The sequence below is a fragment of the Channa argus genome, chromosome 15 (genome assembly GCF_033026475.1).
Source record: "Channa argus isolate prfri chromosome 15, Channa argus male v1.0, whole genome shotgun sequence".
In the NCBI taxonomy this organism is placed as follows: domain Eukaryota; kingdom Metazoa; phylum Chordata; class Actinopteri; order Anabantiformes; family Channidae; genus Channa; species Channa argus.
This window is the reverse complement of record NC_090211.1, coordinates 18134495-18149438: the sequence shown is the minus strand read 5'-3', so window position 1 is coordinate 18149438 and position 14944 is coordinate 18134495. Positions and strand designations below refer to the sequence as shown.

Here is a 14944-nt window from a genome sequence, read left to right as displayed (position 1 = left end):
CCTGACCCATGCGTTTCTTTATTTTTCCATCATTCTGTCTCACTTGTGCAACCAGGTTCCGGCTGATTGTGGCACTCGAGTTTGTCTACGCGTCCGTGTGTTTGTGTGTGTGTGTGTGTGTGTGTGTGTGTGTTTGTGTTCGGAGGTCAAACACGGAACAACAAAAAGATGTAGGTTGTAAAATAGACAGAGCAAGGCATGTGTACAAAGGGCAAAGCCTTTCAAAATAAAAGAAGAATAAAAAATAAACTGTGCCTCCTCACTTCTTCACCAAGTGGCATTAAATGCTTCGTAGCATAGCGATGTGGTACGATTGCCACCATGGCTTGTTATAAAGTGGGAATCCCCTGGGTCCCATCATCCTAGCCTCCCCCTGGCCTTGCTGTCACATTACACGTACACACTGCTTCCTACTGTATGTATTGTTTGAGTGTGTAATATCTGGGCGATTCAGCATTCTGCTGGCTGGCCGGTCGATAGCGAGAAGCCTCTCTTCTTTCTGGACATTAATTTACAACTCGTCTTTCTTTAATTGGAGAGAAGAAGAGTCTGTGAGGTAGAGGGAAGAGGAGAGCAGGGCTGGAAATCAGAAGAGCTGCACATGTCAGCTTTTTCTTTTCCACCCTCCTGCACCTCTTCTACCTAGTATGACATTTCTCCTCAGAGTTTATTGATTCAGTCAACTTAATCAGGGCCACTCTTCGAAATCTTAAACGAATCAATCAGTGTGTCAACCAGACTTTGAGGTGTGTGATTTCCGGTTGCAGTTTGCCGCAACATGCAGTGCAACGAAAACAAAATTACTAAATTCTATAATATAACTTTGTGTTTCAACTGATACAGTGGACCACGTGAGTGTATGGGTGGGGGGGCTTAATTAAAACACTAACCTTAATCATGGCTCACATTGTTTTATTATTACAAAAATTGACTAGCACATCTTAACCTAAAATATATAAAAGGGAGACAAGTTTTCATCATGAACGCTGAAAAAAGCCTTAGCCTTAGTCAACCTAACGTGCTGCAATGTCAACTAACATGCTAATTTTCTTCCTTCATCAACCTAATTTAATTAGTTGAGTGAACCCTCAGAAATTCGTTCCTAATATCCTGAAAAAAAAGTGTCTTACATTGGAGCCACATTGGTTCGTAATTTTAGGATCAGCATTTTATGTTGAGAGTGGATTGGTTGGTTAGCAGAGCTGGGAACTGCTTTTTAGGGCCTTGAAAAGATGACTCCAAATGGCACAATCCAAATGTTTTGAATCACCCCCCCCCAACCTTTTCAGCACAATTGCCTGCACACACACACACGTACACATGTACACATACTTTTGAGATGTAGGCAACACCAGAGTTAGCTGCTGACATTGGTGCCGACTACGAGAGAAGAGAAGACTCTAATCCCTGTCAGAGGATAGAAAACCACTCGAAGCAAAACAATTAAAATGCAAATTTCACTTCATCCTCTCTGCTTACCTGATAATGACTTATCCAGGTACACAGGCTGGACAACGTGAGTCTGTGTGTGTGTGTGTGTGTGTGTGTGTGTGTGTACAACACTGGGTGTTTATGTGAAAACCCTGTTCTACTTTTAATGGCTGGTATCAGTGTCATTTTGTTGGGGGGGGGGGGGGCTGTCTGGCCATCTCACTGAGATTCTAGACTCTTAAGAACTCTAATGCCACAGTTGCAGCAGCCCCTTGCCACGTTTTCATTGAATAATACATTCATACATATTTCAATAACGTCATGAACAATCATTATTGTTGAATGCTCATAAAATGTTATTGTAAATAGGGAACAAATCAGTGGCTGAGCTCACTCGGTCTTGCTCTGGCACTGCGTGGTAAAAAGGGTTAATGATTATATTAAGTGTGCTAATTATTAAGCTTCAATTCTGTCCAAACATATAAAACAAGATTTTTAACCCCACTACACCATTTGTTAGTAGTTTTGAGATTTATAGTGTCGCATTTATGCTTTATGCCCTTGAATGTGTGGTGTTGCGTCTGCGCATACTACACACATAAAAAAATTTAAACTACAGCTGTGTTGCGGGTTTGAGGCTAGGATGTGCAGAGACACGAGAAAACAAAGAAATTGAAGTAGGAGTGAGTTTTTTTCCTTCCAATTTTAGACATACTAAAACATTAATAATGAAGAGTGAAGCAAAGCTTTGCTGCCTGCTGCTGTGTTTTTCTTTCTGTCTGCTTCCTGTCTGACACAAACACAGCACACACACACACACACACACACACACACACACGTACACACACGTGGGTGGCTAAAGAACCATCCATAGGGGAATCTGCTACATCACAAGTCTAAAAACTTTCTTTTGACTGTTTGCATTCATCGCCACGTATACAGCATCCATCTGTGTGCAACATTTATTCTTACACACTCTTGCATGTGTAGGTAATTATGCAAAATACTGTATTGAAAATTAAAAGAAAATGTTTCTACATATGAATTTTTTTCCATTTCTTTTGCATTCTGTAAACAGGCAGCAAAGTACAACAGTTAGGAAATGACCATGCAACTTACTGCATTACTGCAACACTGACTGGTACAATTTCCCCAGAACCTCTTGTTCCTGTATGTTTATAACCAATTGATCTGAATACAACCCAACAACAGAATTGTTTTTCTCCCTAATGAGCTCCATACCCCAATTCAAAAAAAAAGTTGGGACGATGTGTAAAACGTAAATCAAAACAGAATGCAACGATTTGCAAATCTCATCAACCCATATTCTATTCACAATAGAACATAAACAACAAATCAGATGTTGTTCACAAATTATTATTATTCATCACATATTATTCAAAACAATACCCCATAATGACAACGTGAAAGAACATTTATTGTAAATTTATCAAAAATTAAAGAATCACAATTACATAAGTAGTCACAGCCCTTGTCATGGCACAAAATTGAGCTCTGCTGCATCCTTCTTCCACTCATCATCCTTGAGATGTTTCTACAACCTGTGGTAATTCAGTCAACATGATTTGGACAAGCAAGGTCTAGTTAACAGTGCACAAACCAAGACATGAAGTCCAAGGAATTATCTGTAGACCTCAGAGAGAGGAGGATGGAGGCACAGATCTGGGGAAGGGTACAGACTTATTTCTGCAGCATTGATGGTCTTAATGAGCACAGTGGCCTCCATCATCAAAACATTTGGTGCATCATAAACTGAAAAGTCTGGAAACAAAGGCCCAGGATTGTTGAGCAGCTGGAATCCTGCATCAGACAACTATGGGACATTCCTCTCCTAAACTCCAGCAACTGGTCTCCTCACTTCCCAGACATTTACAGACAGTTGGTAAAAGAAGAGGGGATGCTGCACCATGGTAAACAAATTCAAAATGACATCTGATATGTTGTTTATGTTCTATTGTGAATAGAATATGGGTTGATGAGATTTGGAAGTCATTGCATTCAGTTTTTTATTTAGGTTTTACACATCGTCCCAGTTTTTTTTTTTTTTTAATTGCGGTTGTAAATTGAACTGCTGGAGTCTCACCCTACACTTTTTGTTAACTGTGCCCCCCCAGATGGGCAAACTGGACAACGGCAGTCTGACACTGAAGTACCCAGTGTGGCCACGCTTCAACTCCTTTGGTGATGCTGAACTCGATGACAACCACCTGTCCATTGTCACTTTAGAGGAGAAGCCTTTTGTTATAGTGGAGGCCGTAGAGAGACTCACCGGTACCTGCATGAGGAACTCCGTGCCCTGCAGGAAGCATATTAAAGAGTAAGTCTGGATTTCTGTGTATGTATGAATGTATAGTATTTATGGAGTTAGGTAAGGTGCCTAATTGGTTCACTTTGCAACTACTACCTAGGTACCTCGGTGATTAGGTAATTAGTTCGCCATCTATCTACTGACTACAACCCAAAAGTAACATCAATATTTCATGACATGGAAAGGAACACAAACACTGTTTATCATTGTATAGTGTGGTATTATTACAAACAATATTGCTACGTGAATAATTAGGTAATTAGCATTCTAGCCACTAGCTAGATGGCTATATAATTAGCTAATTATCTGAGTTAGGTACCTACCAGCTGACCTAAAAGTAACATAACTATTTTATGACTTACGAAACCAAAGCATCTTCGGTCACAATGAGACTCACTACTGCCCTCAGCATAAAGCTATAACAGCTTTAGCTTCACACAGTCAACAACTGCCCATTTACTGTACTAAAGACCTCCGAAAGATTTTTTACATTGTGGCGTTAACTTAATAAATGTTTCAATATTTAAAAAAAGAAAGATTCAACCAATCACATATAGTATACGGTGCCATGACATGTTGTCTTAGTGACAGTTAAGCGCCAAGCGTTACAGAAAATTAAATGTACTTTTTAAATGAATGGATTTGATTAGAATTGCGGTTGCACATCCTCAGGACTCTTTCTCTCTTTCTCTCTGTCTCTCTGACTCTTTTTCTCTCATGAGCACGGCAGGAGGTGCAGTGTACAATCTATGCAGCAGCTTCTTTTCTCCCCCTGAAAATGGAAGGGATTGCTGAACTCAGCAGTTTCCTCCCTTAACAATTTTCTTTCTAATGCACGAATACTGCTAGCATTTGGGTATATTCTTGAAGTACACACACACACACACACACACACACACACACACACACACACACACACACACAGTTGTGGCTTAGAGTGTGTGTAAATGTGTTATATGTGTGAGTGGGTTGAGTACTGCTGAATCATGCCATGTAATTGGTTTGGTAATATTTTTTATCCACACACGAAGACACACACACACACACACACATGAAAAAGCTTACATCAAAACTGGCACATACACACATGCATGTATACGAAGTAACTGTCTATAATTACAACACATACTGTATACACACACAAACAGAGTTGATTTAGCAGTAATAGTGTCCTAGGGAAGAAGCCAACAGAGATTTTCATCCAGAGTCACTGTGAAGTAGGGCGGAGGATAAAGCATCTCCAAGGAGGAACACAAACACACACACACACAAGCTCACATACACTCTCTGTTGCCACATGTCCCCTCACTCACAGGCCAGTACGTGCTGGTGTGTTATTCCCTCCCGTAGTGCAATTCCCACTCAAGCATCCATAGTGTCCATTTGGAGAAAGAGGGATAGATGTAGGGAAGGTAAAGAGGCAGAGACAGAGAAAGAGGGAAAGAGAGGGGGGCGTAATGGAGGGGCTGAATTAGGGGAATGGAGGACTATCCATGCATGCACAAGCACAGATTCCCTCGTCCAGGCTGGGCCTAAAAACCAGCCTTAACCACACTAACACTCGCAATCACAAATTTACCCACACTGCCCTCTCTGGAGACCTATCAGGCCCCGTAGCGTTTCTATATCAAGTTGGCCTGGCAACCTCACAAACAGCCCCCACAACATCACATGCCTGGACTGTACTATGGCCTCTGTAAATGGGTACACTGTGCACACATGAATATAGCTATTACAGTTCTGGGCTATATGCTTGCTCAGTCACTTCCCCCACCAGCTGATACTGCCAGAAAGTTGACTTAGTTGTCCTTGTTCCTATTATTATTATTATTATTATCACAGACCCCATTCCCGGCACGATTCCTCCTCCCTCCCCGTGGCACTTTATCGTGTATCTACATTACAGTAACATGGCCACAGTGATGTTAGAATTTACACATTTTAAAAAAAAAATACACAATATAGTATTTTTAAAGGAGCCATGGCTTTGGCACGGGCTTAAATTATGTATTATCATGGATATCATCATATTGTGCAATTATTATGTATGAAATCTCTTTTTATATTCACTAGTTCTGTCAAGTGAAGACTTGCTTAATGCATCTTGCAAATTGAAGAGGTTCTTTACTTTCTGTCTGTGTAAGCAATCTGTGATTTATTTTAGAGTCGTTCGAGTTTTTAAAAAGCTTTTTAATTTACACACGCGGCAAGTGTCGACCCTAAAAATGTATGTACTTGTAAGTTAGCTCTAGCAGCCGCTGATAATTCTAGTAATATCTGTAAAAAGTGTCCATCACTTCCAAAAGAAATGCTGACTCTTTCAAATGATCTCTTTCTGTTTTGTGCAGAAACTATTAGACCATATAAAATGGAATCCCTTTCCAGTGTGAAAGGGATTTCAGAAAAAGGTGTTGGAGTGAGACTTGGACTGAGACTTGTTTGACAGGTTGATGCTGACAAGCGAGGGGTGACGCACGGGTTTGCACTTGAGACAAGAACTGGTTAATGTTTTTCCAACAGAACAGAATTCCTTCAAAGTGAGAAGACATTCAGCTGCAAAGGTAACTGCACAGTGACGGCTGGATCGTTTTATTTTTTTTTTGTTTTTTTTTTCCCTGACTTTCCATTAAGTTTTGGTCCAAGTTGTTAAACTAAAGGACGAGGTTATATTCTCCTAATTAGCACAAATCTAAAAGTTAAATGAAAGTCCCAGGTGGCTGAAAGTTGATGTTCATTCTGTGTGTGTGTGTGTGTGTCAACACTGTGTGAACTCTCCTGCTCTCAAATTCACACACGCAGATGGTTCACAACGCTTGCAGATGCAGTGCCGTCAAAAAACCCTTCTCTAGAGAGGAAGAAAGGTAGAAGGAGAAAAAGGGGCGTACTTATCAAATGTTCTGATGTCATTCCTCAACAGAACAACCTGAACTTGAAGGTGAAAAAAGTCTCAGCGCTATATTTGCTCATTGGAACGATCTTATAAATTTACCAAGCAGGATGGCAAAAGAACTGTATTTTTAGTGCAAAAGCAAAGGTGGTTGAGCTTTAGTAATGCAAGGTTCATAAAGTTGGACATACAAGTTAAAAACAAAAAGTAAAAATCCATCTGGATTTACTTTTTATTGCAAATAGCCCGTAATTCTCCCGTTAAGGACATTTTGTGTATGTTTATTGCAGACTTTGTGACATGTGTAAATTCCAATCCACTTCTTGCATTTTCTGTCCCAAACATTTACCAACAGATGATAACTGCTCAAAGCAGCTTCTGTTCAAATTCATTGTCTAATGTTGTGCATGTTTTCCCTGTATTTCTGTAGCAACACGACAGAGGCTGGTGGGACATATATAAAGAAGTGCTGCAAAGGCTTCTGCATTGATATTTTGAAAAAGATTGCCAAGTATGTCAAGTTCACATATGACCTGTACCTGGTGACCAATGGCAAACACGGCAAGAAGATCAACAATGTCTGGAATGGGATGGTGGGAGAGGTAAGAGCCAGCCTTCACATAAACTGTCCTTGCTTCTTGTTCAAGTTCATCACAAAAGACAGATGTATTTAGGAATGAAGTGTAAGGCCATTAATGAGTCTTCACTTTTAGTTTCCTCTACATTTATGAAGGAAACCAGTAATGAGTGTATGACACGATAGTCGTGTTCTATATGTTCCAAAAATAGCTTTGCAAAACTCTTACAGGGTAAAAAAAAAATGTTTTCAGCTGTGAGGCTTTTGCACCAACTGTAAATTCTCGGAAAGTAAACTCATCTTAGCAGCTGCTGCAGAAAACTCCTGCATATGTTTAATTACCAGCTTCACGTTGAAGGTAAAGTCCCGGGCTTCGTTTTAAGACTGTCAACTTTATGGCTGTGCGCATTTCATGGCAGACTTTATTCACTGAGCGGAATTTCATCCAACATTTATCCTATTCAGCAGCGATTCCCGCTTTCACATTGATTTTATTAATTAAGACTTAGCCTGAGATTAAAGCCATTACTGATGCGCAGTCAATTAAATCTGACAGGTATTTGCTCGTATTTACGTTTAAGATTACAGTGCATTAGAATGAAGGGTAACGTTCATTTGCAGAGGCTCGGAGTTAGCAGTTGTAAATAACTAAACGTAGACTTTTCATGATTATTATTATCCCTGCTTGTCCTGTGAAGGAGAAGCAAGAGAAATTCTTTATATTATGCTACGTTTTTACTATTTGTCTGTATCAAGTAACTAAAGACAGAAGTCTAATTTGAACAAGCTCAGTAATGGGCACAGTGTAGCTCTTACTTCTCATACTTTCTCCCATTTCACCCACTCCTTTCACATCTCTCTCTCTACTTTCCATCCGGAATCACTCGCCGTCTTCGTCCATCCACACTTTGCTTGCTCTCCTCTGCTTCTTAAAGGTGGTCAATAAGAAAGCTGTCATGGCTGTCGGATCTCTGACGATCAATGAGGAGCGTTCTGAGGTCATCGATTTTTCTGTGCCGTTCGTGGAAACTGGGATCAGTGTCATGGTCTCCCGTAGCAACGGAACTGTCTCCCCATCAGCCTTCCTTGGTAATTGTCACTTAAAAATTGTTGCTTTTTGCTGGCCTCAAAACAAAAAGAAGAGAAAGATCTGTCTTGTTTGTCTTTTTAGATTGTGTGAGCACACAATGCTATTTGTTTTGGGTGCGTGTGTTCCCTGCGATGCGGAGATGACAATACAATTTACTTCAACTCAATTCAACTCAGACACAGCTGTCAATACTTGCTCTTTCATCGGACGGAGGGATTTAGCTCAACACTTGCTTCCTGCCACAATGACTCTCACTTACCTAAGAGGGATTTAACCACAGGATTTTAACCTGAGTGACCACTGATATCCCCCTTGTGGCTGCTCAATCCCGTTCATATGATGCACTGCACTCTAGCATCGACATCCAAGCTGCTGCTCCTACAATATAAAACTTTGCGCAACAAAACCCAACAAGACTGGATAGAAGTATTAAAAGAAACACACACACACATGCAACATATACAGACAAACTAACATATATGCTGCATGCAGTTATTGCTGTTAAAGGGGCATTATAAGGGCTTAGCAAAAAAACTGCTTGTGCGCGCGCACACACACACTCAAATGCTCACACAAAGTGTGCAGCTCTGTGCCAGCAGTGCTCTCCCATACATTAGAGTAGCGTTTAATCTCTGCAGTAGGGCTGCAAGCTCAGAAGGAGGACAGGAGTGCTGACACCAGGGCTTCCTATACTGTACGCCTCCTCATGCTGTCAAATACCAAGTGTGCCTGTGTGTGTGCGTGTGTGTGTAGGGGCACTGTGAACATGCAGGAGTCAGCTTGTTATCCATGAAGTTCCTTTCTCAATGTGTGTGCCTCGGTGGGTGTCTAACATGATTGACTTTTTCATTCAGCTTGTTGAGAAACAGAAAAAAGTGACCATGAACCAGGAAGGAAGTGATGTGCTTGCTGCACAACGCATGATTCTACGTACTGTAATCTCTGCCCTTTTATTAATTTTTCTCAGAGCCATTCAGTGCATCAGTGTGGGTTATGATGTTTGTGATGCTCCTACTGGTGACTGCAATGGCCGTCTTCATGTTTGAGTACATCAGTCCTCTCGGCTTCAACAGAAACCTGGCACAAGGAAAAGGTGAACAAGAATACTACACGTACAAAATCTGGGCCATATTCACTATATTTACCTGTTGTCCTGTTGTGTTTTCTTTTTATAAACCACGTATCATTCTCTCATCTGTCTTTTCTGTCAGACCCCCATGGACCTTCCTTCACTATGGGCAAGGCGGTGTGGCTGCTGTGGGGTCTGGTCTTCAACAACTCTGTGCCAGTGCAAAACCCAAAAGGAACCACGAGTAAGTTCATTGTGTCTGTGTGGGCCTTCTTCGCTGTCATCTTTCTGGCCTCCTACACTGCCAACTTGGCCGCCTTCATGATCCAGGAGGAGTTTGTCGACCAAGTCACTGGCCTTTCCGATAACAAGGTAAAGGCAATGAGGCAGTGGGTTACTTTGTAGGATTGATAAAAAGTTGACTTGAAAAAGAAAATTGATCATTTTCATACGTGATACAAGTATTTCTAATTGTTGTTTGAATTTAAATGTTGGAGCCATAATCAGTGGGCAAGTATAATGCGGCCAATCACAGTTTAGTTGCCACACACATCCACACAAGCATTTCTACATTTTCTAGTGATAAATGTTTGCAAAGCTGACTAGCTGAAACTTTGATGGAAAAAAGGTCAAGTCAAATGCAGAGAAATATTAAAACAAGTGATAGAGAATAGGATGGAATTCCTGAGAAGACAGAGTTAGATGCAGAGACGCTACCCGGGAAAAAACATGCGCGGAATGATGTAGAGGGTTTTGACAAGATACAGACGGAAAGCGGGAGGGAGGGATGGAAGAAGGGGTACAGCAACTGGCAGGAGGGCGACAGAGACATAGCGAGAGTCCAAGATTCACAAGATGGTACTAGACAACAGTCAGACAGATATGGGCCAGGTTGACGGCTGCGATAGGGAGGAAGGAATTGCATGAGGAGAGGAATAGCAAAAAAAAAAGATTTGGCAAGACAAAAAGGGTCAGGGAAGAAAGGAACCAGATGAAAAGGGTAAAAGGGTAAATGGCCATTCAGACATATATGCTGAGTGAAGCTGGACATTGAGTCAACTGTTACTAGCAAACCGATTCCCCATTGAAATGTAAAATGTCTTTAAGCAGTTTTAGACCGATGGCTAACGCATATAAGCCTTAGACTATATCAGAGCTAAATTCCCATCACAGTGAAATTGTGGTTGTCACCTATATATAAGGCGAACGTTTTATTCATTTTTGAATATTCACTGTAGCTCTGAGTTGCTAACTCATTTTAAATGAGACAAGATTTGGAACAGGTAAATGTGCACTATCATTATTATGTTAGACAATTTAAAAATGAACTTTAAATTATTTCCGATGAAGGAACATTTATCCAGCTGGACTTTTGCCTCCAATTGCATTGCTGTGACTAACTGTATTGTCTAAAGCAGTGTATTGCACAACATCTGCACATAAATATTGTTTGTATGAAGCACAGCGGGGTTCATTGCCTCGCTCAATAATATTACTCCGCGCGTAGGTTGCCTAGGACCTCGAGGAACCACTAAAGCTGCAATTATTACCATACCAGCTGTACCAACTGAGACACCCTGAAAACAGCTGTTTGAATTGCTGACAAAATGTGTAATGTGTAAAGTCCTGAATCAGGCTCAGCAACCTTTACAAGTTCCTTTATAACAAGTCTGACTGAACAAAGGTTTGCACAACCACTACATTCACTTAACAAAGCATGCTGGTACATAGATTAAGGAAACTTCCAACTTGAGCTAACAGATGCTGTAATGGGAATTTCAGCAGTTTGGTATAGTGGCATTAAAAAAAAAAAAAGGAAGCTTTTGGAACTTCTATTACGGATCCACATTAAAAAAAACAACTCCACTTTGGATTTAAATATTTCATTACATGTTTAGGGATAATGCGTTTTTCCTTCCTCCTCTGGGACGATAACAACAATAACCAAGATACTAATAAAACTACTTAACAAATCCTCACGGCAGTTTGTTTAGAGGAGGTAAGACAGCTCCCATTGCTTATATGACAATAACAAATAATATAATAAAATGACCATGAGCTTAAAGTCAGTTTCAGGGCTTTTCAGTGAACCTGAGCCGCATGTTAAAGCCTTAAAGTTTGTGGAGGAAAAACATGCACTTGAGATACTTTGCAAATGACAACTGCTTAAGATAGATGCAATAGCCAATAACAAATATGAGTGACATCAGGACGATGGGTTGTTGGACAGGAGCAGGAGCCCCCAACATGTCTACAGACGCACATACACAACACAAAGACAAATACACAGTTATACACAAACAGAAAAGAGAGTCCTGTGATTATATAACAGCAGACCTTGCATAATAAGAACATAGCGTGGGAATAGAATGAGGACAAAAGGGAGAAACAAAAGGAAGAAAAATAAAGGTAGATGAGAGAAGGTAAATATACACAAAATGGAGATTTGGTGCTTAACCTCACGGTGCTGAAATCCCACAGGGACTCACATGACAACCACAAAGGTTTGTGAGAGATTTCTCAGACATTCACCAATATACTTCTGAGAGTGTGGGAAAAAAAGCAAAATAGATTGTTAGAAAAGACCAGGAATGGTTTAAAATCTTCATCTTGATATGTATGTTATATGTATGTGAGACAGCAGCACACAGTGTGTACTTTTATCTTTACCTGTCTGCAACGCAAACGCTCTCGTGCCACTTTTATTTTCTCATCATGTTCTGGTTAAGCTGTTATTAATATATTACCCCAAAAGCCCTTCGCTAGCAATCTGCATTTGGATGGTATCTGCTACCTGGCGCACACGTTTGAGGACACAATGTCTTCTGAAGGCTATTGCTCGTGATGCTGAGACACACACAACTCGTGACATCACTGCAATCACATGCACAGTAGAGTTTGACTTATCAACACGCCCTCACCCTGACCTGATTACACAAGAGATGCACATGTGTGCAGGCAGTTACAATACACAGAAATATCTCCAAATATGTATCAATCTGTGAAGGACATATTTCACATTAACAACTTTTAAAGATGTTTAAGAGACATCAAACACTAGACGAGTACAGTCCTTTATGCTAAGTGCTCAGTCACTTTTCAAAGTAAAACCAAACAGCCATGTAGATACATGGAAATATATCTATGGCTCTAAATGTTACTTCACATAATTTAACAAACAGTGCTTGACTCCTCAGTGCTACACACTTGCACACTATGTGGTTAGAGTGGAGCTCATATTACACATTAATTGCTAGGGTTTGTCTGTGTCCGAGGGCAGACTGTTACCACACGAGGGTGGGTTGTCACCGCAGCAACAAGCACGCTACTACAAAACCCTTGACCTATACACTGAGCAGATTAAAGAAATGCTGAGGGGTTAGGAAGGAGAAATAGGAAAAGAATCTTACAAAGGAGAAATAGAGAGCGAGAGAGAGTGAGACAGAAGAGAGACAAACTTGTCAACTTAGGTAAAGTACCATGAGTAAAATATAAACAGGATTAGTCACATTACTGCAAAGACTAAAAAGAAAAGAAAAAAAATCGGAGAGAGGGAGTGAGAGATGAATTGTAGAGGTCTCAGCTGAGGGATGGAGAATTGTTAAGAACCTAGTGGCTGAGGTTAGTTTGCATTGAAGATCATAGAGAAACAGGCCACTTGCATATACTCATTCGCAGCTATGACCTACAACACAGACTTTACTCGTTAAGGTAAAATGGTGTTTACTGCATTTCATGCGTGTGTTAATACCGTGGAAGTTGCACACAATATACATTAGGAAGAAATGCACAGAATATTCACATTTTAAATACAAATTGTCTCGCTCTGCTGAATTGTGTTTAGGTGTTTATTCTGTCCTTATGTCCTCACCGTTCGTTCTTCATTCTTGGTCCACAGTTTCAGAACCCATATGCGTACTCCCCTCCGTTCCGCTTCGGGACAGTTCCCAACGGATCTACAGAAAGGAATATCAGGAAGAACTACCCTGCCATGCACCAGTACATGGTGAAATACCATCAAACCGGAGTTCAGGATGCACTTGTGAGCCTCAAAACAGGGTAAGGAAAAACTGTGTGTGTGTTTTTGTGAATAATTGCACCCTACTGAACTAAAATGTAGTAGCTGCAGTCACATGTGTGAGTGTACTGCACGTGTGTCTGTTTGTGACAGCTCCTGTGAGACTGGGGATGAATGGGCTTCCTCACGTCCTCACCAGTACTCCAGCTGCAGTACTGGTTTCTATAATGGCACTGGTGGTAGTGTTGTGTCTATTCAAAGGATTCAATGCATAATCTGTGATTTTTATGCAGCTATGTTTACAGTAGAATAATTCTCTCTCATCCACCATTAAAAAAATAAAAAGACAACCTAAAACAGTCCAGGATCTGTAGTACTTGCCGTTGTGCTGTAGCATTAGCATACAGTACATGTAAATGCACTTGCACAAAACTGAATACATGTCTGCTCATATCTATGCACACTCAATACCCAGTGCCATTATTAATAAATCTGTTGTGTGGTATTAGCAGATGAGCAGTTTGAGGCTCAATAGCTGGATTAACTTTGATCACACATAATACTGACATGGTACATACAGAAAATATGTTACAGTCACAAAATCTATGCATCTCAGAGTTGAATTCATTTGATAACCTAGTATTTTTTTTTTTATTTCTTTACATTTTTCTTTTTACAAAAAAAAAACAAAAAAAGTGCACAATGACAAAAACTGTCCCAAATTTACACTAGAAATGTCTGAGAAAAAATAAAGGAATGAACCCTAATAAAAAGGGCTTTGGCAATACCACAAACCACACTACATTTACAAGTATATATCAAATATGTGCTTTTGCATATTTTGCACACAAAATCTTGTACTTTGTTCCATATCGAGCTGTAAAATTTAAAAATTTCAAAAGGGAAGAGGAGTTAATACTGTTGTGGTAACTTTCCAAAGTTTTAAAGTTTTTAATGAATTTCTATGACAATTTACTGTTGTCAGCAAAGATTTGGATTTTGACCCCACAAAGTTCCAATGTGAACACTATACTGGAAGGTTGCCTTGTGGTGGTGTAAAAGAATATTTATTCATTAAATGCTTCGTTTTGCCATATTAAAGATGACATTCATAGCTGTAAGTAGATAGTGTCAGAAAATCGGTGCATTTTTCCCTCAAATAAAAATGCGACAGATCAGTGATGACTGAATTCTTTTCCAAGGTATTGAATCTACAGTTTGTCTGGCTAACATCTACAAAATTGCAAACACAAATCCATGCTCACACCCGTACAATTACACACACTCCCTGATACACACGCCTCGTTTTCCATGTGTGGACACAAAACCTGCGTGTGGATGGAGCCAGTGCTGGGTTAAGCTAATTACATAGCTAAACTATCGGCTGTGAGCCTCCGTTAGAGGGCTGGATCTGACATTCAGTAAATGCCAGCCAGTCACTGCACTATTAACAGAGCTCTGTGTGTGTGTGTGTGTGTGTGTGTGTGTGTGACTGTGTGTGGACACAGAGTGAGAGAGCACCAGCTAGTGACGGCATCAATTA

At 40.3% G+C, this 14944-nt stretch overlaps 1 protein-coding gene across 2 annotated transcripts in view; it reads left to right on the top strand.

The window, feature by feature from the left end:
• grin2aa (glutamate receptor, ionotropic, N-methyl D-aspartate 2A, a) overlaps positions 1 to 14944 on the top strand; it is a 138579-nt gene that overhangs the window by 99978 nt on the left and 23657 nt on the right. For both annotated transcript variants that reach the window (XM_067477885.1, XM_067477884.1), the window contains 6 exons: positions 3567 to 3769; positions 7078 to 7249; positions 8160 to 8313; positions 9282 to 9407; positions 9526 to 9755; positions 13282 to 13442. In XM_067477885.1, the coding sequence (XP_067333986.1) occupies positions 3567 to 3769; positions 7078 to 7249; positions 8160 to 8313; positions 9282 to 9407; positions 9526 to 9755; positions 13282 to 13442 (1046 nt within the window). The remainder of the gene's footprint in view (positions 1 to 3566; positions 3770 to 7077; positions 7250 to 8159; positions 8314 to 9281; positions 9408 to 9525; positions 9756 to 13281; positions 13443 to 14944) is intronic.